At 49.2% G+C, this 23,816-nt stretch overlaps 9 protein-coding genes across 9 annotated transcripts; 4 read left to right on the top strand and 5 right to left on the bottom strand.

Annotated features, from left to right (window-relative positions):
• Positions 1-182: 182 nt before the first annotated feature.
• On the bottom strand, positions 183-2,412 carry N7455_004630 (uncharacterized protein; the record flags this gene model as incomplete). The annotated part of the gene is made up of 3 exons (XM_040956730.2): positions 183-1,877; positions 1,929-2,067; positions 2,126-2,412. 3 exons carry the CDS (start codon positions 2,410-2,412, stop codon positions 183-185), a joined length of 2,121 nt encoding a protein of 706 aa, XP_040812811.2.
• A 2,165-nt stretch (positions 2,413-4,577) lies between these two features.
• N7455_004629 (uncharacterized protein) lies at positions 4,578-5,810 on the bottom strand (the record flags this gene model as incomplete). Its single annotated transcript, XM_040956807.2, has 1 exon — positions 4,578-5,810. One exon carries the CDS (start codon positions 5,808-5,810, stop codon positions 4,578-4,580), a length of 1,233 nt encoding a protein of 410 aa, XP_040812847.2.
• A 4,439-nt stretch (positions 5,811-10,249) lies between these two features.
• Positions 10,250-12,664, bottom strand: N7455_004628 (Zn(II)2Cys6 transcription factor; the record flags this gene model as incomplete). Its single annotated transcript, XM_040956709.2, has 1 exon — positions 10,250-12,664. One exon carries the CDS (start codon positions 12,662-12,664, stop codon positions 10,250-10,252), a length of 2,415 nt encoding a protein of 804 aa, XP_040812733.2.
• Positions 12,665-13,558: 894 nt separating this feature from the next.
• Positions 13,559-15,049, top strand: N7455_004627 (alpha-mannosyltransferase; the record flags this gene model as incomplete). Its single annotated transcript, XM_040956716.2, has 1 exon — positions 13,559-15,049. One exon carries the CDS (start codon positions 13,559-13,561, stop codon positions 15,047-15,049), a length of 1,491 nt encoding a protein of 496 aa, XP_040812757.2.
• Positions 15,050-15,630: 581 nt separating this feature from the next.
• N7455_004626 (uncharacterized protein) lies at positions 15,631-16,415 on the bottom strand. The gene is made up of 2 exons (XM_040956867.2): positions 16,081-16,415; positions 15,631-16,003 (listed from the first exon to the last, which is right to left on the bottom strand). The coding sequence occupies exons 1-2, from the start codon at positions 16,348-16,350 to the stop codon at positions 15,902-15,904; spliced, it is 372 nt and encodes a 123-aa protein (XP_040812747.1). The 5' UTR covers positions 16,351-16,415; the 3' UTR covers positions 15,631-15,901.
• An 816-nt stretch (positions 16,416-17,231) lies between these two features.
• On the top strand, positions 17,232-17,963 carry N7455_004625 (uncharacterized protein; the record flags this gene model as incomplete). The annotated part of the gene is made up of 1 exon (XM_040956791.2): positions 17,232-17,963. The coding sequence occupies one exon, from the start codon at positions 17,232-17,234 to the stop codon at positions 17,961-17,963; it is 732 nt and encodes a 243-aa protein (XP_040812697.1).
• Positions 17,964-18,422: 459 nt separating this feature from the next.
• On the top strand, positions 18,423-19,383 carry N7455_004624 (protein-transporting protein BCP1; the record flags this gene model as incomplete). The annotated part of the gene is made up of 3 exons (XM_040956725.2): positions 18,423-18,494; positions 18,554-18,787; positions 18,841-19,383. 3 exons carry the CDS (start codon positions 18,423-18,425, stop codon positions 19,381-19,383), a joined length of 849 nt encoding a protein of 282 aa, XP_040812842.1.
• A 225-nt stretch (positions 19,384-19,608) lies between these two features.
• On the bottom strand, positions 19,609-20,636 carry N7455_004623 (chorismate mutase ARO7; the record flags this gene model as incomplete). The annotated part of the gene is made up of 3 exons (XM_040956768.2): positions 19,609-19,686; positions 19,753-20,404; positions 20,566-20,636. 3 exons carry the CDS (start codon positions 20,634-20,636, stop codon positions 19,609-19,611), a joined length of 801 nt encoding a protein of 266 aa, XP_040812692.1.
• Positions 20,637-21,174: 538 nt separating this feature from the next.
• Positions 21,175-23,397, top strand: mdv1 (uncharacterized protein; the record flags this gene model as incomplete). Its single annotated transcript, XM_040956852.2, has 5 exons — positions 21,175-21,258; positions 21,337-21,931; positions 21,991-22,194; positions 22,245-23,056; positions 23,122-23,397. 5 exons carry the CDS (start codon positions 21,175-21,177, stop codon positions 23,395-23,397), a joined length of 1,971 nt encoding a protein of 656 aa, XP_040812774.1.
• Positions 23,398-23,816: the final 419 nt, after the last annotated feature.

Here is a 23,816-nt window from a genome sequence, read left to right as displayed (position 1 = left end):
AGGCTACTAGGTACCTGTGGCACCTTCTGGAACTACAGGGTGTGGCCATGATCTGCAGGCAGAAATAAATATTCAGGCACCAACCTGTGACGTGGACCCACCTTCTTCTTTCGGAAGCATATGTTCTCACTGCCAAGGGTAATTCATACAAGCTATGTGTACCCGCAGACAACAAAAGACATTCATTCATCTATTCCAATATCCCTCTCTTTCCTGAGGGTTGGCTCCTCCGCCAAATCGGCATCACCTCTCACAGTCCGACTGTCCTCTTGAGTTGACACGTACCGAATCAAGCTTTCACACAACCGATCCAGAACCCACTCAGGCTCTGTCTGTTTTGCCAACATGGGACTGTTCTCTCCAATCCAGTCCCAATTGAGAAGTCCATATTCATCTTCATCAGTAGGGATGCCTTCCTCGCTGGCCGGCTGGTTTCTCTGTGATGATGGTGGCCGAGCTCGCGGATCGGTGAACTGAATGAGCCGGGTGAACTCGACCCATTCTTCGTAGGAGTATCTTGTTCGTTTGCCTTCTCGCGCCTGTTTTGAGGTGCGGCGAATAGCAAAGGCAAGTTGCTGGGCAAGCTCGAGTGGGGTCGGATCGCGGACAAGTTCCTCCAGTGATCGGTGTGGATGAGACTCGGCGGGGTCGTCACTTCGAATATTAGATTGACCAGACTCCTCGGGGTCCGCTGTTTCCCCATTCTCGGATTCATCAGCTCCCTCAAGTGGGAAACCGCGCTTTAGTCGCATTTTCTCTTCGCGAGAGAGTACGAAATGGGAAACCCCGGGAATCCGACCCAAGCATGTCTTGTAGACACGAGATTGGGGAAGCACGAAATAATCGGCGAATACTTCAGTGGCGCGCTTGAAACTGGCGACAACTGTATCGCTCATCTCGGAAATGAGCATGGTCATAGTTGGGATGGCGATTAGAGACCATACCACAAAGAAAGGCTTCCCTGGGTTCGATTCCGGTGTGAAATCACCATAGCCGATGGTTAGCAGAGAAGTGAAGCAAAAGTAGAGTGATTCAAAGTAGGTCATGGCTTCTAATTTCCAGAACACCACTGCTCCGCAGGACCACACTATTCCGAATGCAACGATGCTGATGATTAGATTGTTCCAACGACGGAAACGCATGGTATCGTGCTGGATACGGCGCATGGCGTTGAACCGATCTTTTTCTTCACGCAGAATAAGGATTCTGGGTCGGCGAGCCGTGGCAATGGCGTTGATGGTGTTGCGAATTGGCCGATGATGCAGATGGCGATTAGGCTCGGATTTTTGGCGAGCAAGACTCGGAGGAGTGATAACTTCTCCATTATTCAGGTGTTTCTCTTGAGAAGGTTCGAGCTCGCCAAAAGCGATTGATCGCTCGAAAGTGGATTGCCGCTTCTGTTCAATGTGTTTCCGAACGACGTTGTCGTAGTGAACCTCGCGAGCAAATTTAAAGATGCTTTGCACCACCAGTCCCAAAATGATAATCCCAATGACTGCATATGGCCAAATAAGTCCTCGACCAACGGCAGTGGTAGCAACTATGTTGCCATACCCTAATGTGAGAACGGTGACATCGGAGAAGTACAATGCATCGCCGAAAGAGATCCCGAGCACTCGCTGAAACATAGCAGCACCGATCAACAGCCAAATCACCAATGCAGTCATTTGTAGGATCAGGGTCCGTTGCTCGTCGGTCAGCGCAAAGTGTTGCGGGTATTTACCCAGGAAATAGCCTAGCATGTTGATCATCAAGATAATGCTCAAGACAAAGTAGAGGATTGCCGCAATGACGGCACTCCAATAACCCTGCGAGTAAACCCTATCAATGCCTACCGGGGGAGCATAAACGTGTGTTGCTATTGTGATCCCAGAGAGCTACAACCAAGCGTTAGGTCTGGGACATACAAAACCAGTGCGGATACTCACGATTCCCGCGGCTATGAACCACAAAATAATCGTCACGGGCAAAGCTATAATATAGCGTACGATCTGAGTAAAATTGAACAGTAAAAATGCATTTCCCACAATCCCGCAGACAAGCGAAACGGCGTTTAGGACAGTGTCCCTATTCGTGGTGTTAGAGAGACCTGATTCAGGGTAACACCCTCTTGCTTTCTACTCACCAATGAGGATCTGCATATCCTTCTTGAATGGAGGTTCCAGCAGCGGTGTGTTCATTTGAAATAATTTTGCTTCGCCATGGCATAACCAGCGCAACGATTGACGTGACATTGGCGAGTGGTCCCGTTGTAGCGGCAACCAGGGGAATGGCCGTCGATGCAATCCACCACGACTGGGGCTCGTCATCTTCAGACGGTCTCATGTGAAAATGACCCCGGATCCATTCCCATGGTGACAACCTATCGGAATTTTCGTCGGGCATCTCAACTGTCGTAGATCCATGTTGCATCGTTCATTCAGCATGACCATGTGCCCATATCGGAGGCAGCCGCAAGTCGAATGATCCTTGTAGGTCTGAAGCTAAGGCTTTCAGATACCTTGGAACACCAGTTCACTTGCAAGAGCTAGATGTTTGGAGAGGGATTTGAATAATCGCATCCTCATCTGTTCTTGGTATGGTGAGATTGCATCAGGAGACCAGAGAAGACGGGTAGGAGTCTTGGTAGTTGTTGACTCCCAAGCAGGTCTCTAAATAATATGTATCGACTCGAATGATATCTCAACTAATCATCTTAATTCGAGGGTTCAAGCACTAGGTAAAGCAGCGCAGATCAAATGATGTCAACGATCAGCGCTGACAGCTCGCGGTCCCGTGACCGTTCCACGTGCGTCATCCCTGGGTCATTCCTAGGTTATTCTTCAAAGTCAACAACACAAAACAGTTGAACTACAAAGTATAGAAGTTATTGAATATGAGAATTCTGAACGAAGCAAATATGTTCTAAGGAACCCCCAAAATAGGTCTGACGGGGCAAATAAGGTTGCATGACCACATGAACTTGCAATCCACCTCCCAGGGCTGGCCACTGTTGGTAATCGTATGGCCTCTGGCCTGAGCAATTACATATGCATATTATTTTATCTCAAGGTCAGACTGCCATGAGCTTTCCATCTCATGTCTCCCCAAGAGTGTCCACAACATGTTCAGAAATGGCCGGCTCTTTTCTCCGGCTCAACCTTCTGAGCCAACGTCTCACAAGTTCGGTATGACTCCAAATCAAGAAAGAGATTCATAAACCAATCTTGGAAGTCTGCGCTAATATATAAGCTAATAACTGGCTCATAATCTATTTAAGTTACTTATCATATACCCAGCAAAAGGAAAGAGTATCACTTCCCCCAAAGCTTCGACCTATATCAAATCAAACATCTTAATATCAACCACCATAACTATATTTAATAGCCATCACCATGCGTTAAAAATAATCCCTCAAACCCAGGATCACCATGCAACCCAAGACAAATATGCACGCAACCCCCCACACCCCTGCCCCTCATCTGTGATAGGGTCGCCACGTCCTCGGGTGCCCCCAACCAACGTGCATGCAGCATTTGAATTTCGAAACATAGACCAATAGCAGCTCCGATCACCTGCATGAGAAAAAAAACGCAAGTTGATCCCACGCTGGGACCTACACTTATATGAAATGTGACATCAGCTGCCATCATCGGAGTCATAGTACCTGCTTTGGAGGGCGTACAGCCAGTAAACGATCAAGTAGCTATGTATTTAATAGGACTGAGCAACGACTTCGAAGCGATTCTATGGGCTTTCGATGGTTCTACGGGGCGGGGTAGTGATCCACAGCTGTACGATGTAGGTACTTGCATGGCGCAGGCGCTGGGATGAGGGGTAGCTCTAGGGCTATCACATCGATTTGGGTTTTTTAGGTGGATTTGGACTACGTGGAAATAGTATTTGATTTTACATTACATTTGGAGTTGGTCTTGGGTAGTAAAGAAAGTATAGAATGAGAAAAAGTATTAACGAGCGTTAGGGTTGGTCTATCAGACGTTTGGGTCGTGTTGGTTCTATATACAACCCGGTTCCTCCGACCCAACATCAAATCAAGCAACAGGGGAAAAATAGCAGACAGTTGTAATGCGAGTGACAAAGGAAATAAAAGACGGAGGTTAAAAAAAAAAAGCAAACAAGCACGTATATAAGAAATCGCAAGATGGTATCATCGAAGCAGAGTGACACGGACTTCAACGGCAAGACAGAACGGACTTGACGGCCAGAAATGAAAAGATTAAACAAGGACGCCAGAAATGGAATAGAATGGATCAAAAAGGGCGCCGTCCTATGAAGGAAACGATATCAAACGCAAGGCGCCGGCACCAGAAAAGAAAAAAGCAAAACAAAACAATAACGATGATCTTTTGTGTCGAACCCTGGGCAACATCTGCCGATGGAGATCGAAAAAAAAACAGACAGTAAATGCGACGAGCAAAGCCAGCCGAAGCCAAAGCAACACGCTCCAAATGCGATTCAACAAATGTCAAATGCTCCAAGTGTAGATAAGAAAAGCAATAGTAAGAAAGTCTCTGTCTCTTTTGGGGGGGTATCGCTCCCTTGGCAGTCTGTAGAAAAAAAAATATAAAGATAACATCCTATGCAGCCGCCGGTCGGCGCAGGATGTCTTCGCAGTTGGCGTCGAATCGCATATTCCAAAGACGAATACTATTCATGAGCTTCTCTGTGTTTTCAAGCTCACGGTCGCGACCGAAAATCGATTCGACAAATTCGCAACCTGCATTGCGACCCATTGATACGGGTCCTTTGCCACCTTCTCGCTTGGCGGCCTTCCACATGTAAAGTTCGCAGCCCTTGAGGAGCTTCTTGAAACGGGACCAGAGGCGCTCGCCACTTTCCAGGAAATCTTCGACGACTTCCTGCGCATCCACGCTTTGGATGCGAGGGAGACATTCATCGGCCCTCTTTACTTTGCCCGCCAGCTTGATCAACAATAGCCACAAGTCGCCCGCGACGTCGGCCATGGGTGTCGATGCCCCATGATGAAAGACGGTCCAGTCGTAGATCCACTTTCCGAGAGAGTTCGCATCAAACACACTACCAAGCAAGATGATCGGTGCCTCGGTTGGGTCCCAGTTTTTGATTGAATAGCCTGCCGGGATCCCTGCGGCCTCGGCGTCATCTTCGGTGGCGACGGGTGGTGGTTTGGCAGTAGCAGGAGGTGGTTTTGGTTTGTTGGGAGTGCGAGTTGATGTGGATTGGCGCCTTGTGCGGGAGCGTCTGGCCGCTTCGATATCCTCGTTGTTAGGAGCCTGAGTGAAGTAAAAGTGAGAATCAGCTGGATTTGATTTGCGGTAAGAGGTCGAGGTGGTGCGACGATGTTGGCCTGGGCCATCTCGAGTAGGGTTCGAGGCCGGGGGATGGCCTGGGCGACCGGTACGGGGCTCGCGGGCGTTGGTGCGCGGGACATCGAATGCTTCGTCGACCACATCTACGAAGATGGGTCGAGTCTGCGATTGCGACGGGTGGTATCCGTTGCGGAGGCCATCCCCCGCAGGGTGACCGGTCGAGGAATATCGGTGTTTGGGCTTTCCCGCAAAAGAAGCACTTACATGATCGTGCTTTCGCGATGGAATCCCATAGTCTGGGGTTGCTTCATAGTACCCTTGAGGGTAGCCCGATGAATACCATGGTGTTTCTTTGGTGGCCGTGTAGCTGGCTTTGCGGTTGTGTCGTCGCGAGGTGCCCCGGGGTGAAGCGTAGGAGTTGGCGAACTGAGAGGCGTAGTAGGCGTATTGAGGTGAGGTGGGAGGTGATTGGGTGTAGTCGTAGGTGGACCACCCGGGCGGTGGACTGGAGTAATGATACATTATCGCACGAGCATATGGAGAAGTCGATCAGATAAATGTAAATGGGAGGCGACAAGCCGGAAATGCAAACAATCCAAAGGCAGTTAAATGAAATCAGCAAAAAAAAAAGAACACCGAGTATATTATACAGGATATCGTGCACCCAAACAGAAATCGACGCCGACTTTAGAACTGCAGGTCAGATAGGATTTTTTTTTTAATAGTAAGACCGTCACCGTGGTACGGTTTCTGATCGAAGAGAGGAGGGTTGAAACTGAATGTGCTGAGAGAGCATTTGAACGTTCTTCGGTCAATCCGAGGAAAAGAGAGAGAGTGCGTTTAGGGGATCCTAGGACCCAATATCTCCTATTGATAAAAGGAGATTGAGGAAAACAAAGAGCAGAGAGACCCTCCGCTCCAAAAGATGTAATGGCTTTGAATTCAGTGGAGATAGGTGGAGAGAGAAAAATTTCAACCCGATGAAAGGGAAAAGGAAGATGGATCCCAATGTCAGCGCGCCGGCGATATTGGCGCAGGCCAATCAGTGCATCCGCTAGTGACCGGCGCGTGTGAGTTGGCGTTGTGGGCTGTGGCGTTTGGATTCTTTCTTACGTGTATTGAAATTCGACGAATTTCAAGGTATTCTATTCATTTCTGAATTTCAGGTTATTTAAATTTAGTATATAGTATTCCTTCTTCTGGATGATAATCCATCTATTTTATACCTTGCGCTCGAGGTCAGATAGTACATATTATGACTCAACTTCAGGTGCCAACCTTGCAAATACACTCTAGTCATCATTCTGGTAGAAACTGGTACTTGCTATTTGCCTCCTTAGACTACCATAACCAAAGTACCATCAAGTCTTGATGTCGCTACCCCTCAAGCTAGTCCAGATGGAGACGCTTCCATTGGACGCTATATGGCAAACCGCTTGGCTGATGGCCCCTCAGGTGAATCGGGCAGCGGACAACTGCATTTTCCTCGGTGTTTTTGACTTTTATGGTCTCAGGGCAACTAGATAGCGAGACTTTTCTGGCTTTTGTAGACTGACTCACTCTGAGTAAAACAAACAAAAAAAAACCAGGCGTGAATGTCGCCACTAAGACGTAGTGTGATTCCATAGACATCTTACTGGCTGCCTTACAGATGTCCAGCGATGGAACTAATTTAGGTCACCCCTCCATCAGCTGGCGTGTCATGGTTGGGTTGGATGAGCGCAACGCCATGTGCTCGACTTCCAGAACTAGGCTTACATTTTCCATGCCTCGTACAGTTCATCTGCATGAACGCCATCATTAGTTGCAGCAACACGGAGAATACTATATACAGCAAAATGGTACTTTATATCGATCATATGAAAATTTATCCTCTACTAGTAGTAATTCCCGATGTAGGTACTCGCTATAGGCAGCGCTCGATGTATGCAGTGCTCGATCCAGCAAACTAAAGCCGGTTCCATGGTTGGACCGACGGCATCCCAGATTTCATGACGGCCCATCCCGTCTCGTCCAGTGGTTCAGACCCCACTAAACCCCCCAGACAATTCGGACATTATTCCAAGGTTACTTTAATACTATCTTGTAACATATACGAACACGTTGCCATGGCAAGAGAAACTAATGAGCCCCATCGGTATATCTTTTACACACACATCCACTTCGCACTGCCATCTTGGGCGACATCACGGGCCATGCATGGGCTTTACCGCTGCGTCGCTGGGCAGCAACCGCCATTTTGGGCAAAAATATAGAGAATTCACAGACCGCAACTTGCTTCTTGGGTCTGACCATCAATATCTTGAGTGGGCTGAAAAGTCTTCCGAGTAGTAAAAATAGTATAACTTATTATCAAGTATGAAATCAAGGGATGCGCAGCGGTTGTGTACAACGCGTTAGGATCGAAGCCGCATAATGGGGGGCAGTGTCCTTCAACCATACATAAAATGAAGTCATATCTAGATCACCAAACTGTTATGTATCCATTTTTGACATTTTGGCTGCCGATAGTTCATTGTTTCAACGTGGGGCGACGAACAATAGGCGACTCGCTATCGTTGCGATCGCATACAACTTCAAGCCCTAGTCTGCCTTTTCGGGACTGGTCTGACACCAACCAGCGCTATCAGATATGCAGTGTGCGTCATGACCGGCAGAGCTATATAGACTACACACTAACATTACAACGGCCTCGATAACAACTATTCTCTATTCTATGAAACAAAGCACATGCCTCTGTATGTTCAACGTAAAGAACAGGACCACCGCAACTTTGCGCAGCCACCAATACCACCAATACCAACATAGTTTTTATGCTCACGCACCAAGTAAAGGGATGAAAGACGGAATTTTCAGCGCGTCCTTGCTGCCCACACAAAAGAATCCCAGGTCCACCCCTGATTCGAGGGTTTTGTTTTTCTTGAATGACTCAACCCTTCGAGAATCCCCCCTGTCTTAGCCAACCAGCCAAACAGAAGGCAAAAAGCCGTCCTGCACCGCCGATCATCTAGGGTTGCACATGGCTTATTTTTTATTTATTTTTTCGAAAAATGAAATAATCAGTCACCCGCCTAACACGTCTTTTTGATCGTATCTGCATGATAGATCTCACATGCAGGCAACAGATTAAAAAAAAACAAAAACAAAAGAAATATAGACGTATCTGCTCACCATAGATAATCCAGCGTCTAACAGATCTTACTCGACAACACCCCCCTATTTCCTCTTCCTTTGCCACCCAAACCGAGCTGATTTCAGCCAGCAACAAAAAAAATAAACCGATATAATATTAAATTTGATTAGTGCGGAACGCCGACTCGCCTAAGACTCATGGAATTTCTGGAACAAGGTTTAAAGCCCAAAAACCCACACCAAGCCCGCTAACAAGGCTGCAGGGGGGGGCCAACGGGCTGGAAGCCGGGACGCATAATCCCTCGGCTGTAGGAACATAACCTTGAACAGGCGCACGGGGACACGCACACAAATGTTTGTACACCGTCCCCCCCCGAGCGAAATAATTGGCTCTATCTAATTTATATCCCGTGCTTCTCGTGCGACATGCGACTCACACAGTAGGTAAGCTTAGTATGGCCTACAGCTAATGTATCATCTAATATTCACACCCCCAAAGCGCGGCGGTTTAAACGGCTCAATATCCTTGCGAGACAATCAGGTTTTGGATATAGGGGTTTGTGGACGCCTACATAGATTACCGTGTGGATACTGCGTACTTCCGTTCTCCGTGCGGATTACTCCGTACAGAACCCTGGTAGAATGCGGATTTCAATGTGGGTTTGATTGGTAAAATTTGCTTTTTGATATCAAGCCCGCCAAGTCTGGAAGCACAGGGGAGTTGGTACTCCGTACTCCGTAATGATAACAGCCTTTCACCTACACTTGCAAAGCACCTACCTCCTCACCCCCTAGATATCTAATTAAACAAACATGCACGCACGCTCTGGACAAGATCCATAAAATTATATCACATGAAGAGTATTTCCGACAGAATCCTATCTATCTGCCACCCCCTTGCACGGACGGACGTCGGCTGTGCCGGCGGAGAATCAAAACAAAACCTTGAACCCATTTTAGTGTTTGTTATTGGTATTCTAGGCCCCGTTGGAATACTAGCGGTCGGGAAGATCCTCGAGGGTAATTCGTACTTGTATTGTTCATATCAGGCTTGTGTATTGAGCTTTTCAAGTTTTCATTGTGCGTGCTGATCATATAGGGTTTGCATAGCTGCCCTTGCCCTGTGCCCTATAAAAGATGTGCTCCGTAGGCGCCTATAGATCTAGGTTTGGGCTAGGTGTTGGCTGGTACTTTTGTCGTTGCGCCATTAGATTTGTGATAGGGGCTGGGGGGCTTGCGTTGGGTTGTTATGTGGTGGTCATGTTGCGCCTTTTTTTCCCCTACTTTTTGCGCATACTTCGACTCGGTGTGGTTATCTCCGAGTGGCTTGGGCCAGCCCCTATCTGGACTTTGGGCCTTGGTGGTGTAGGATGTAGATTATATTCCGTACGTATTACGAAGAACTTTTGTTAAGGTGGAGCAGATGATTGAGAACCCCTTGTGAATAATGGGCGAGCGGTGAACCTGTTGCTTCATGGGTTCATTCCATGGACAGGGTTATATGACATGGTTTATATTTAGGTAGTTATCCTGATTTTGTAGGTATATGTACAGGCATGCATGAAATTCTATTTAAGCTCCTAACAAACCCAGAAAAAGAAAAGCCAGTGTATACAACGTAGATAGTATCGGCTAGAGGCAATATTGCTGCATATAGAATGAATGGTATCATGTTTGTCAAAACCCAACACGCGAATCGCTGATCCTCGAACAAAGAAAAATCCAATGAGTCCTCCCACCAGAATGCTGTAAAGCTGCAAACCACAAGCATATATCTTGGGCGAAAATTAAAAAAAAAAAAAAATAAAGAGAGATATAAGATAAACGGTCTATGCAACCATGTACTCGCCGTCGCCCCGCTTAGCCTGCATAACTCGGGACCAACGGAAGGCCTGCGATGAAGCTGGTGCCCTGCCGCCAGCCAGTGGAGGCGGGGGACCGAACCCGCTAGGATAAATTGGAAATGAAGATTCTTCGGAATTCTCAGCCCAGATCCGCTCCAGAAGCTCTAGACAGGAAAGGTTGTTGATGAAGCCAGAGTCCTTGGAGATATCCTTGCAGCGATTGCGGATGATCGACCGGTGATCGTCCTGGACACACTCCGAACCGACAATGAATAGTGGCCAGAGAAGATATACGTCTGATTGCACGGTAATGATGCAGTGCATGGCAAGCTGGACAAGATGCTGGATACGGCCATGAGATGATGGAAGGGTCGGCTCGGCTAGACGTTCGCAGTAGAGAAGGGCAGCATGACGGAAACACTCCGAGATCTGGTAGACGTCCTGGAGATTCTCGGGTGCCACTTGGTATGCTGATGAGGAAGTCTGCGGCGTCACGTAGGTAGTAGAGTTCCAGGTCATTGTAGATGCAGATAAGGGCGGAGAGGGAAAAGCGGCCTGAGCAGGTGGGTCGAATCGCCAGGATTCGAGTCGCTGCCTGAGCGAATACCACTCTGTCCAGAATGCTGGAGAGGAAGGACGACGGCATGAGTCACTACTTTGCGGTGGCGTGAGAAGAGAGAATCCGTATTCAGGTGCGGAGCCCATTCCAGTGTTGGGCACTGTTTCCCATCCCGGGAACAGCATATTAGGAGGGAGGGACGCGGTGGAGATAGCAGCGTCACTTGGGCGCGATAGGTTGGGCTCTTGATCCTGACTCAGAAGATTCAAACGTCCAAGCTGAGAAATCAGCTTGAACAGACGACCATCACAGCCGGCCAAGTTCTCCAGCCCCCATTCTCCATCGGTTATGGAGCTGATCTCCAAACATGTTCCGCGGAGTTGCACATCACGGTCATTTGTAGTTGCCGTCAATGTGTCAAACCACGAGAACATGCGGATGAACCATTTGAGGTCATCCGTTACAACACGGGAATGGCGCATTCGGATCGCCAGTAGTCTTGTTACTCCAGCAAATTGTGCACGGAATCCGGCAACGCCAGTATCACAGCCGTGGAAAAGACAGAGAATTAACAAAGTTGCCAATACGGAGTCTGACAATCTGCGACGAGGGTCGGCCAAATCAGCATTTAAAGCCTTGACGGCCATCCCTCGATGATGATTTTCTTCTCTCATATACCCTTCCACCATTGAGATACCATATCGATCTTGGAAATCTTCGTCGGTGAGAGCGCGGTGAGCCATTGATGACATACGTGCCGGCAAAGTTCGTTCCGTAGAGAGGTGATTGTGCTCTCGCCTCTGGCGCAAGTTGCTCGTAGCCAACGTTGCAATCGCCTCCTGCAGAGCCTCACTCTCCATCGCCAATTGTATAACGTGAGTTCGGAATGGATTTGTCGGGGTATCAAAGGCAACAATCATAGGGGCAATAACTTCGGCGTAGTAACTGATGAGATAACGAATACGCGGGGTTCGTCCCACGGATCGTGCCAGGAGGAGCTGAGAGAGTGATGGAGAATGGGCGGCGTTCCAAAGCACATGGTAATTAGGATCGTGTTTGACATCCTCCTCATCTGTGTCTTGTGACGCTAGGGGACTAACGGCCTGGGATGAGAATGCAACTGCAGTCGGCGAAACCAGAGATCCAGAATTAGCCGTCGGGCTTGGAATGGGAGCATATAGCAATGGCGACTCCGGGGTCATATTCTGGCTCGTATTATTTGGAATCATTGGCCGACTGGGTAATGGAAGCCCTGAAATCGCAGGCGGGGCGGCAAGCGTGCTCGACCACGATTGTGGATCTGGCATGTCCATTGTCCAAGCCATATTTGAAGACATGTCAAAGGCAGCTGGCATCATGGGCGGACTATCTTCCAGTTTCACACTCGGCGTGCTGCCACCAAACGATGTCATTGTAGGGCCGGTGGACGGAGGCATCGGGGCCGCAGCATGGGCGGGTACCCGCGAAGAAGGCGGGTCGCCGCTGCTTGAGGCCTTTAGTTGTGATTTCGCAGCATTCTCCGTCGATTTCTCTTCCGACTCCATCACCGGAAGCTTCTGGCCCCGGAGTTTCCCTCGACTTGCGACTCCAACACCCCATGTTAACGTCGTCTTGTATCCGGAACAATCGCGGCCGAGGTCGAGGCACTGGGAGCAATATGGTCGGCGCCGGTCACACCGCGCTCCTCGCTTGGAGCAGGCGAAGCAGTCATCGGGGGCTCCGCTGACCACCGTTCTCTTGCGGCGTTTCCGGACCGGAGCGTTTGGGTCGGTTTTGCGGGATTTTCCCTTTGGCGCGGGGTCTTTCGCGGGACGATCTGCTTTATCGGAGGCAGGGGCCATCTTGGACGGGCGTGGGCAATGCCCGCACGGAGTCCATCCGTTTAGACCCTGAATGACTTGTTTGATTGGAGTAATAGATGTTCACGGGGGCGTAGCCCTTAAGGTCACCTCGGGGGGTTTGAAGATTTGTAATGGGGGCGAAAATGTTGAATGCCACGAGATCGGCGAATTCTAACAGGGGTTTGGGGGGAAGGGGTATTTAAATATATATATTAAATATAAAAAAAAAAAAAAGTCAACTCTCTGAGTTCTGCAGACTGGAAAAGAAGGAATAATATGACGGAGAAGGGTTGGGGGGTGGATATACGATCTTCCCCAGTGGAGGCTGATCCGCGCTTTAGTGGTTTAGCAAGAACTGGGTGGATTGGGGCGCCTTTTCGAAAAGGCAAATGGTCCAAGGATGATCTTGAATCAAATATCCCTCAAGTGTCTCACATGTGTTCTAATTCCATCCATAGGTTTTTCTTGAAGTTGGCTTGATAATGTTTTGGTTAACAGGCCTCGGCTTTCAGGTACGGAGTGCATTTCACGGTGTTCCCATACCTTATATCCGAGATTGAACATTTGAAATCCTTCAAATGAGCCAGTATCAATTCTGTAGATATAGATATAACAAGAATAACAAGAACAAACATAGACAATGCTCATCCCAAGTGGTGTACGATGGAAATATGTCGTACTCTTATTGCGTTGGCGTGCCAAGCCCAGTGGGCTAATCTGCTTTCCGCCCTCGGACAATGCGCCACAATTCTACAACAACTCGGCCATCGCGCTCGGTGAATCGATATATAAACCTTTTCCCCTCCTTGACTTGGTGGAATCCGATCGGCGTGGCCGTGCGCCGCTCCCTAACCCCCTGAATCAAAGCGCTGTTGCCCGAACTATCTAGCAATAATGAGTGCTTTTCGAACTGGGAGAGCGAAAGCGCTCATACTGGCGATGCTCGCTCTGATTCTAGTGTGCAGCGTCTACTTTTACCGATCCCCGATTACCGCGTCCTCTGCCGTCCCCTTAGTCCCAAACACAGCGTTCGAGGTTCCCCTCCCGCAACGCCAGAAAGACTTCTGGAAAGTCCTGCGACCCATAATTGAACGCCACAAACCGAGTTGCCCTTCCCCGGAAAAGCGCGGCGATGTCGCAGCTCTACACTTTGACCCCACAAAAGAACAGTCGCGACCTGACCTGACGGGCATGAGCGAGGGAGATGTACACAAGATGGAAGAAGCCCATGCGGCCTTCATCGAGGATATCAAGAAATCCGATAAGGAGCTGAAGCCGATTCATACCCCAGGCAAGCGAGGACTGGTATCGACAGCTGGTTCTACGTACCTCCCGGTTTTTGTCTCATCGCTGCGCATGCTCCGCCGCGCGGGGTCAACGTTGCCGGTTGAACTCTACATGAAGGATGCCACCGAGCACGAGAAGCAGGTTTGCAACGAAGTGCTTCCCAAACTCGATGCGCGGTGCTTGGTTCTGGCGGACGTAGTGGGTAAAAACATCATTGAACATTATCAACTCAAGATCTTCGCAGTTCTTTTCTCGTCCTTTGAAGAGATTGTCTGGATGGATGCCGACTGCTTCCCTCTTGGCAAGCCTGAGGAACTACTCGACTCGGAGCCATTCAAAACCAACGGTCTTGTCACATGGCCCGACTTCTGGGCCTCCTCCGCATCTCCACTGTACTACAGAATTTCACGCCAACAGGCACCATCTATGGCTGCCAGACAGTCGTCAGAAACTGGCGCGTTCTTAGTCTCTAAGAAAACCCATTCTCTAGCTCTCTTGCTGGCGGCGTATTATAACTTTTATGGCCCCTCGCATTATTTCCGCTTGTTAAGTCAAGGAGGACCTGGCGAGGGAGACAAGGAAACCTTTATCCAGGCTGCCTCTGCTGTAGGCGCGCCTTTCTACACTGTCAGTGAGAGGGTGCAAGCCATCGGACACGCAAATGCGGATGGGCTGTCTGGGTCAGCTATGGCACAGTCAGATCCACGCGAGGACTTTGCCTTGGTCCAGCAAGATAAGTGGCGTGTAAAGGACGAGGCTGTCGCCCCCGCACCGCACATTTTCTTCATCCACGCCAACTATCCCAAGTTCAACCCTGGTGACCGGATCTTCGGCTTGGGATGGGAAACAACACCTACCTTGAAGGAGGACGGCTCACCTGGACGCGCCTGGACCGCACCCCCAGATACTATCAAGCGATTTGGCTACGATGTCGAAAAGGCTTACTGGGAGGAGATCAAATGGGTGAGCTGCGAGCTTGAAACGGCGTTCAAAACGTGGGAGAACAAAGTGGACCTGTGCAAGAAAGTCGAGGAATACTGGGGCCATGTCTTTGCTGGTCCGCATGACGATGATCCCAAGTTTACTTTGGATGGTTGATCTCAGGTCTCACCGGCATATTTTGTCCATTGGGCCGCTCCTCCGCTTGCCCAGCCTCCCCTCCCCTCTCCTCCGCCTCCCGATCTGGATTCCGGTGTTTGGCTGACCTCCAAATGCACGCCGGATATATGCCCCCATTGTCTCGGTATCTGTGGCGATAGCAGTGGAGGTCTTCGATCACTCAAGCCGTTTTCTTCTGGCTAACACGCCAATCAGACTCTTGGAACGGTTTCAGGTATCTGACGCCTGTTACTTTGGCTTTGTATAGGCTTGTACAACAATAGCTGGGCCCTTGAAATCTCGGGTCTCGTACATATCACATATTTGTGTTTATAAAGCGATCTCATGACATATGTTCTATTTATTCCTACGTTTTACAATGGCATACCTGAATTTGGTCAACATTTTACTGTTTCATGTATACTGCTACTATAGAGGTTCTGGCTTGTACGTTGGAAGTGTAAATGATATATGACGCCACTTTCTGTGCCCCGGGCAAGTGGAAGTCGCATCAGACATCTGGCACGGAGGCCATTCCGAGTGAACACAAAGTCATTGGATATATAACTGCTTACAGGTAGGTAGGTACTTGCTACAATATTTCTTCTAAGTTACTGTATACAAACGACACATGTGTACACATTTCCAACACCCATCTGTATTATCTTCAATGTAGGTATTCATTCAGCGGCCCGTTACTCATTCAAGAGAACGTTAGACCAGATATCATTATTATCGTACATCATGTTCTACCACCAACCCCTCCATTCCCGACTATATTCAATTCCAATCAGGAGACATGAAGGGGGGGTATTTTGTTTTGTGTAACATCAAAAACCAGCATTAACGAATTTAGTGCTTAATACCCTTGTCTTGCAGACGCTGCTCATCCTCAGCCTTGAGCTCGGCATCAATCTTAGCACCCTTGGATGGAGCGTTGCCATGCGACCTAGCCTATATAGAAACCAAAGTTAGCAAGTGTATCTCGATCAAGGCTTTCATGCGAGCCGATGTTTTATGTAACAACTTACAGGCTTGGTAGGATCTTGCTTGCTCAACTCAGCCTCGGCGTCATACTCGTTGCGGTGCTTGGAGGGGTCGGACTTGTTCTCCTGTGAGGCAAGCTTGTTGGCAATGGAGCGGCCGTCCTTGGAATCAAGGTTCTTGTGGCTATGGGGCATGCCCTCGGCGTAACGGGCGCGCTCTTGAAGCTCGGACACAGGGGCATTACGCTGATCACCTGCTTCATAGATACTGGGGTTTCCAACGCTGGAATGACCCGAGCCGGACAGGTTTGACATGTTGTGTAGATGTAGAGTGGATTTGGGAATTGCTGAGAGTTTTGAGATGCTGAGAATAGAAGGAGTTTGTTTGAATGGAGGAGGAGTTTGATTTCAATTTTGCCATTGCAAAAGCTCGATCTTATACTTGCCTTTATGCTTGTGATGTCATGCTGGAGTCACTGAAATCATAGTGGGGCTGAGTCCGGTTTAGGGGCAATGACAACAGATTCTTGTTCGTTTCTGATCGCGCGTGCTCTGGACCCTTCTTTGGGGTTCTGATTTGGAAAAGAAATCGTTGCAATCAAGGCAGAGCATTGCTTGATGACATTGCTGATGCTTTAGGGTTCCGCTGGTTAGTGTCCGCCCCACTTTATATTTCGTGTAGAACGTTGGTAACTTGCTTATACTTTGTAATACCTAATGTGTAAATTAGCTGGGTTATTTTCGTTATTCATAGTATGACTTAGTGTGGATATCTTTGTACCTATTGGCTTCTTCTTGTATATTGTTTTCGTGGATGTGTGACCTATCCAGCAATCGATGTATCTTTCCGATGTAGGAATTCGCAAATGAAATGCAGTACCTGGTATTTTTTGCGATATTTCCTCTTAAATTCAATAGCTCTCCATCCTTTACCTCTCTAGAAAGAAAATAAAAGAAAAATTCGAGGTTTTATACATTGGATATCATACTCCGTACTGCCTTGATCTGCAGCGACCCACTTCAGCCGTCGGAGTGCACTGCGATTGATGGAGAGATCACCAACTTTACGTTGTATTGAACACTGTAATTGTACGCTCTACGCCATGTTCTCTCGATTACCAATCCGAGCCAGTAAGCTGCAGCTGCAGCCCAAAATCTTTTCAATCCTTCTCCCATACCAACCGCCAAGAACAACCATGAGTTTTTCCACCGCAACACCGGAGGTCCAGCCCCGCTACCGCCAACTTTTCACCGAGCTAGAGAACCGCTTCAAGACCACCAATCTAGGCAACGATAAATGGTACATCCTAGCCATTTCCACTCTAGCCGCCGGCCCAGACCCAGAGCGAGCAGACCAGCTCTATCTCCACCTCACCCAGCAAGCAGACTATGCGACCTCAGCTGCCCGGCAGGCCCTGATTCGCCGGCTGCGCGAGGCGCTCGTCAAATCCGTACCTATAGTCGGAGTATGCAAGCCCATTGAGGCAATTCTGGCCATTAGCGAGGTTGAGCGCGACGAGGATAAGGATTTCACCTTCACCCGCGAGGGATGGCAGTGCGACGAGGCAAACCACGAGCGCGGCACGGGGTGGATGCAGAAGCTGTACGCGCGTAACACGACAGGCACGCTGGATTTGTTCAGTGCGCATAAGGACTTTTCTTGGCTCTCCAAGGAGATTACTTACGGCTTGTTTTTGTCCGATCGTCAAGTCTTGAATGACCTTGATACACAACTTGTTGTGCTGCCGGGTATCATGAGTCAGAATCTGCCTAAGGAGACCCATTGGCATATTCGTGGTACGAGGCGCATTGGTGTTCCAAAGGAGGAGGTTCAGGTTATTTGGGATTGTGTGCAGCTTGTCGCTCAGTTCTTTGATATTAAGCTTCATAAAGTTCCGACTGTTGAAGCGGTGGAGTACGACGTTTAGACTTGAATGCTTGATTTCGAAAAGCAATGGTTTTCGGGGTTTGATATATTATAATTGCATAGTATCTGAATGCATATTTGCATATTCTTACGAAGCTTCTAACGCTCTAATTGTTCAGACTTTGGTTGTGTATTCAAATGTTATTTATTTAATCCATATATATTTTATGTGCAAGTATGGCCATTGCACCCTTAGACAGCTTGTCAACGAAACCCATAGACTAAAAAGGCTTTTCCCAAGTCTTTTGAAGACTCCTAAATACATCTATAATATATAGCATATTATTATAGAACACGCGAATCAATTGATGGCCCCTGGGACCTGGGCAGCAATGACCTACATCCGCGATAACAACCGATAAGGAAAAAAGTTCGAAAGCGGCCGAGCGCGGGGCCAAGATCAACCTTTGAACTTCAATTCTACCCAATCCCAGACAAAAAGCACCTCAATTAGCACAATATGGTTAAGCGGAAAGAACTCGGTGATGTCACCATGGGCGGCACCAAGCCAGAGGAGTCCGACTCCGACGAGGTTAGACTTGTACCCCGGACTGTGTGCCGTCGGATTGCTAACAATAATGACGACTGTAGGACATGGACATGGTCAATGTCGAATTTGAATGGTTCGACCCTCAGCCTATCGATTTCCACGGCCTGAAGAACCTCTTGCGTCAGCTATTTGACAATGATGCTCAGATCTTCGACATGTCCGCGCTGGCTGATTTGATTCTCTCTCAGCCAACACTGGGATCAACAGTGAAGGTTGATGGACATGAATCGGATCCCTATGCGTTTTTGTCAATTCTCAATCTGCAGGAACACAAGGTTCGTGATTTCCCGATCTTCGTACCTTCGTCGCACTAACACTCTGCTCCTAGGACAAACCTGTCGTCCAGGACCTGATCAACTACCTCAAGACCAAATCCGCCTCCAACCCGTCCCTCTCCGCCGCTTCCCAGCTCCTTTCCCAAACCCCGATCCCTCCCATCGGTCTCATTTTGACCGAGCGGTTGATCAACATGCCCTCCGAGATTGTCCCTCCCATGTACAACATGCTGCAGGAAGAGATTGCCTGGGCTGTTGAGGACAAGGAGCCCTACACCTTCTCTCACTACCTGGTTCTCTCTAAGAACTACGAGGAAGTCGAGTCCAAGCTCGACCAGGAAGAGTCCCGGCCTCAGAAGAAAAAGAAGAAGGGTGGTGAGCAGGAGCGCTTCTTCTTCCACCCCGAAGACGAGGTTATCGAGCGCCATGCGCTGTGTGCTGGCTCAATTGATTACACCCACAAGTCCGACGAAGGTCACTCAGACTCCAAGCGTGCGTTCCAGGAGCTGGGTATCCGGACGAAAGGCAGTTTGATTTTGATTGAGGCGGCCAAGTTCGAGCCTATGGTTAAGGTTCTTACCCAATATATGTCGTAGTTAATGTTAAGACTTTGTAGTCTGATGCATCTCATGCCCAGTTTACGACAAAAATATATTCAATTCTAGCTTGTTTTGCTTCTGACTTTTGTCTTCTGTGTATCACCGGGACAGTGTTGCGTCGGCCACATAATTCTCATAATGGTTGCTCATAAATGTTGACATCTGAAGGTTTGATCATACCGTAACCATACATACGTTAAGATGCATATGTTAAGATGCTGTTTATTCCCATTGTGTGCCCTTGAGTCTTTGCATGAGGTACTCGACCTCAACAATCTTGGTCAGTGGGATGACACATTCCTATTAGAGTAGCACAAGTCAGCGATCATACACCCGAAACCAAAACCCCAAAATGTCTCTTCTCACCTTGTACATAGCAACGACAGCATCAATGTTAATCTTGGGACCATTCTCATCAGGCAAAGCAGGATCAGTGCCATAAGTCTTGGCCTTGAGACCCAAGCGCTCAAGAACCTTGAGCTCAACCGCGGAATTGGTAATAGCAGCATCGATACCCGCCCGATCCTCAGCCTTAATCAAACGCACAAAAGTCTCAGGATCCTTCTGGAACTTTGACTCAGCAACGAACTTTCCGAAATGAATGCGGCGCGACAGCGCCTGCAAAACAGCAACATCACAGGTCGCCGCGGAGCCGTAGTTCTCCTGTGTTTCGCCACGGTCCTCCCGGCCAAACTTGGGGCACACTGCCGGCAGGACCTCGCTGATGTACCGTTCCTTGATTACGTCGTTGACGCAGACATCGTTCTCGTGCAGGATGCGCGGGTATTCCAGCGGTTGCAGAATGGGCTCTTCGAGCACGTCCGGGAAGAAGGGGTACTCGTCGGGCGACTGGTAGCGGCGTACTCGTGACTGAATGCGCTCTTGCTCGCGGAGCAGGTAGTCTAGCAGACTGAGCTCGCTGTTGGGGATCTTCACGCCGCCGGGGGCGTAGACGGTCTTGTTCAGCGGGAATTGAACCCGTTCGATCAGGTGGAAGGTAATTGTGTCTTCTAGTCGACTGAGGGCCTGGAATGTCAGTTACCAGCTCTCATTGTGGTGGGGGGTTGGAGGTTCAATAGAAATGCAGTGTTTCGGGGGTATAGTGTGTATTGAAGGTTGTGGCGGGGGTGGGGGAAAGAGTTGGGCAGTCTTTTGGGAGGAGGAAATGTGAGAGCTCACATCAACTGGAAACGAATATTAGCAAGGTCCAATGCCTTGAGGGCATCGGAGAGGTCAATGGCGGTATCCATGGCTTGTATGTGGTGATGTGTAGATGGAGAGAGTCTGCGGGACTGTAAAGTTGTTTCTGAATGCCTCAAGTCCACTCCGCTCGTGCTCCCATTTATATATCGCAGAAGAGGGGGGAAAAGAAGGGATATATGCTGTGTCAGAACGCCTACATAGTTTCTCATATGCAGAGTTCAACAATTACGAATAGAAAAAAAACGGTGAATAAACATGATCAGGCTCCCCATAATCTGGCGCATTTGGTACTTTGGACCATATGCGACCGAGGCACTTGCAGAAACACCACAATCGAGCTAAAACCAACACACTTGAACATCCTTGCACTTTGATCAAATATCGATCGAAATCCACATTCCGACAGTCGAAAGCGAAAGAACCTGTGCTGGTTTCAGCTCGTAAAAGTACGATACGGCAGTACCCGGGGAACGCGGTAAATCCGCGTGGGACACCAAGTCTCCTACTTCAACCTACCGCAAGCTTCCAACTTTCATCTCCTCGTATCGCATGGGTTTCGGTTGAGCCCAAGTTACTCTCCGTCTCATGGAGAACCAGCGCCGCGACGACTCCCCGTCGGGTCTGTCAGATATTGTCGAGGGCGATGGCCTTCTGGGCACCGGCTTAACGGTAGGCTTTTTCCCACCTCCGATGGCGCACCCCCCACCAAACTGCAGGCTGACTGGATTTCATCTGCGGTGATTACAGACTCGTCACCTTGAGGCATTCGGACGAAAAGTCACAACGACCGCAGGACACCTGATGGGACCGGGCGAACAGAACAGCGCCCACTTACACAATGCTATGACCGACATCCACCGCGAGCTCCGGCGACCGACCACGCAGCGCAAGGTGTTCTCTCTAACGCAAACAACACCGACCGACCTCGTCCGCTCGAAGCTTTCGACTACCGAGATCCAGTCGCGTGCGCTTTCATCCCTCCCGGATGATCTTCTCGCCAACATTCCCGAAGACAACAGCTCCTACTCCCTTTTCCAAGGCTTCCAGGCCTCCGTTCCCGAAGAAGAGCACGAGAAGAAGCGACACCGAAGGCGGAACTCCAAGGGGAAGCTTTTGAAGGATGTTGAGAGAGGTGGCACCTTGACTGCTGGCCCGGCCGGGTTAAAGGGCCAGCGGAAATCGCTGAGTCGCAAATTGGAGTTGATGGGAATCAGGAAGAACATGTGCAGCGCGGAGATCCATGAAATCGATAACAAGGTCGCCAACTTGCATAAAATGCGCAAGATTGTTCTCGATCGATTGGCCGGCTTGGAAATGGACGAAGCGGGATTGGAGCAAGAACGTGGGTCAACATGTCGACACAAACGAAATCATGGGAGAAAACTGATTAACGTGGAACAGTGACGGATCTCGATAATAAATTGGAAGATTTCCCAGAAGAGGAGGAATCACAGGACACACCAGTTGCGACGCCACGGTCAGACGGACAGGATGGTTCTATCGCATCGTCGGGAGATCCAGCGATGGACGCTTCGTTCATGTCAGAATCGATTTATGAGAAGATCCCCTCACCTTCATCAAAAAGTCTACGACATAAATCTAATCGTATGAGATCCTCCGGTCTGGTATGCGTATCACAACTGACAACAGATTAGGGAAACGGTCGATGCCAATTCTACATGAACACTTCGCCCCGGGGTCTCTGATCAAGGAAATAGAAGCGCACACCGACATGGTCACAGCCATCGACTTTGACTATCCATTTGGTACTATGGTCAGCGCTGCACTAGATGATACTGTGAGAGTTTGGGACATGAATGTCGGCCGATGCTCCGGTTTCTTGGAGGGACACAATGCCTCGGTTCGATGCCTGCAGGTCGAGGATAACATCGTGGCCACGGGATCTATGGATGCATCTGTCAAGCTGTGGGACCTGAGCCGTGCTCGGCCCGCGACCCGGGATGGACGCCTCAACAAACACGAGCGGGACCAAGAAGAGGGAGCCTCAGAGCACAACTTCCCACCACCGCCATCCTCCAACCTTGAAGACTGTAATGTATTCTCGCTAGAGGCACACGTTGATGAGGTGACAGCGCTTCATTTCAAGGGTGACACCCTTGTCTCAGGTTCTGCAGACAAGACACTCAGACAATGGGATCTAGTCAAAGGCCGCTGTGTCCAAACTCTGGACGTTCTGTGGGCGTCCGCCCAGGCATCGTCGTCCATGATGGGAGATTCCGACTGGCGACCATCGGGTCGCATGCCCGATGCTTCGGCCGACTTTATTGGTGCAGTGCAGTGCTTTGACGCTGCGCTGGCATGCGGTACAGCAGATGGTATGGTCCGTCTCTGGGATTTGCGCAGTGGTCATGTCCACCGGAGTCTTGTAGGACACACGGGACCGGTCACATGTCTTCAATTTGATGATGTGCATCTGGTCACGGGTAGTCTCGATCGCAGTATTCGGGTAAGCACTCCATCCCCCCCCCCCCCCCCCTCTCTCGCTTGACCATTGTTTCTAATTCTTCGTAGATTTGGGATCTACGTATGGGCTCTATATACGACGCTTATGCCTACGAGAAGCCGATCACCGACATGATGTTCGATGCCAAACGAATCGTGGCCGCTGCCGGAGAGGGTGTGGTTAAGGTCTACGACAAGGCCGATGGCAACCACTGGGACTGCGGTCCAGGTGTTGGGCTTGACGACGATGGGCCATTCCCTGCGACCATCGAGCGGGTTCGTCTTAAGGACGGCTACCTTGTGGAAGGTCGTAAAGACGGCACCATGGCTGCCTGGACCTGTTAGACATATAAGATTTTCTTTTAGGAGGTGCATACTTGGGGGGAGGTTCACTTCTTGCTTTCACCTCAGCCTTTTTGCGACCGTTGTATAGTATTCAATCTATGTCTTAGTAGCGACCGGGCGAATCAGGAGCAGGACCACGTTGGTTATTCTGTACACATGAACAAAGTCCTTCAGACAGGGGAGTAAGATGAAACAAAAATAGCAAGATTGTAGCAGTCCGAGGCGCAAGAGTTGACAAAGAGACCTAAGCAACAAAGACTATGGAAGTGAGACTGTACATATGTAGTCTATAAAGAACAGCAGAAATATAAAGAACATGTCAAATTCCAAAGTCCGATGTTGTACATATATATACTCCATATACTCCAAAAGTCGAGAGTTGAGATTCTTCAGTGATCTTCAACATTTGCGCCTCCACC

The sequence above is a fragment of the Penicillium solitum genome, assembly GCF_028829755.1.
Source record: "Penicillium solitum strain IBT 25940 chromosome Unknown utg000003l_segment0_segment0, whole genome shotgun sequence".
NCBI lineage: Eukaryota > Fungi > Ascomycota > Eurotiomycetes > Eurotiales > Aspergillaceae > Penicillium > Penicillium solitum.
This window is presented reverse-complemented; position numbering and strand designations above follow the sequence as displayed.

Bases quoted from the DNA above. Each gene is read 5' to 3' on its own strand.
- N7455_004626 (XM_040956867.2), bottom strand. From the start codon at position 16,350: ATGTCAAACCTGTCCGGCTCGGGTCATTCCAGCGTTGGAAACCCCAGT. The intron at 16,004-16,080 runs GTAAGTTGTTAC...GTTTCTATATAG, and splicing joins AGCAAGATCCTACCAAGCCT to GCTAGGTCGCATGGCAACGC.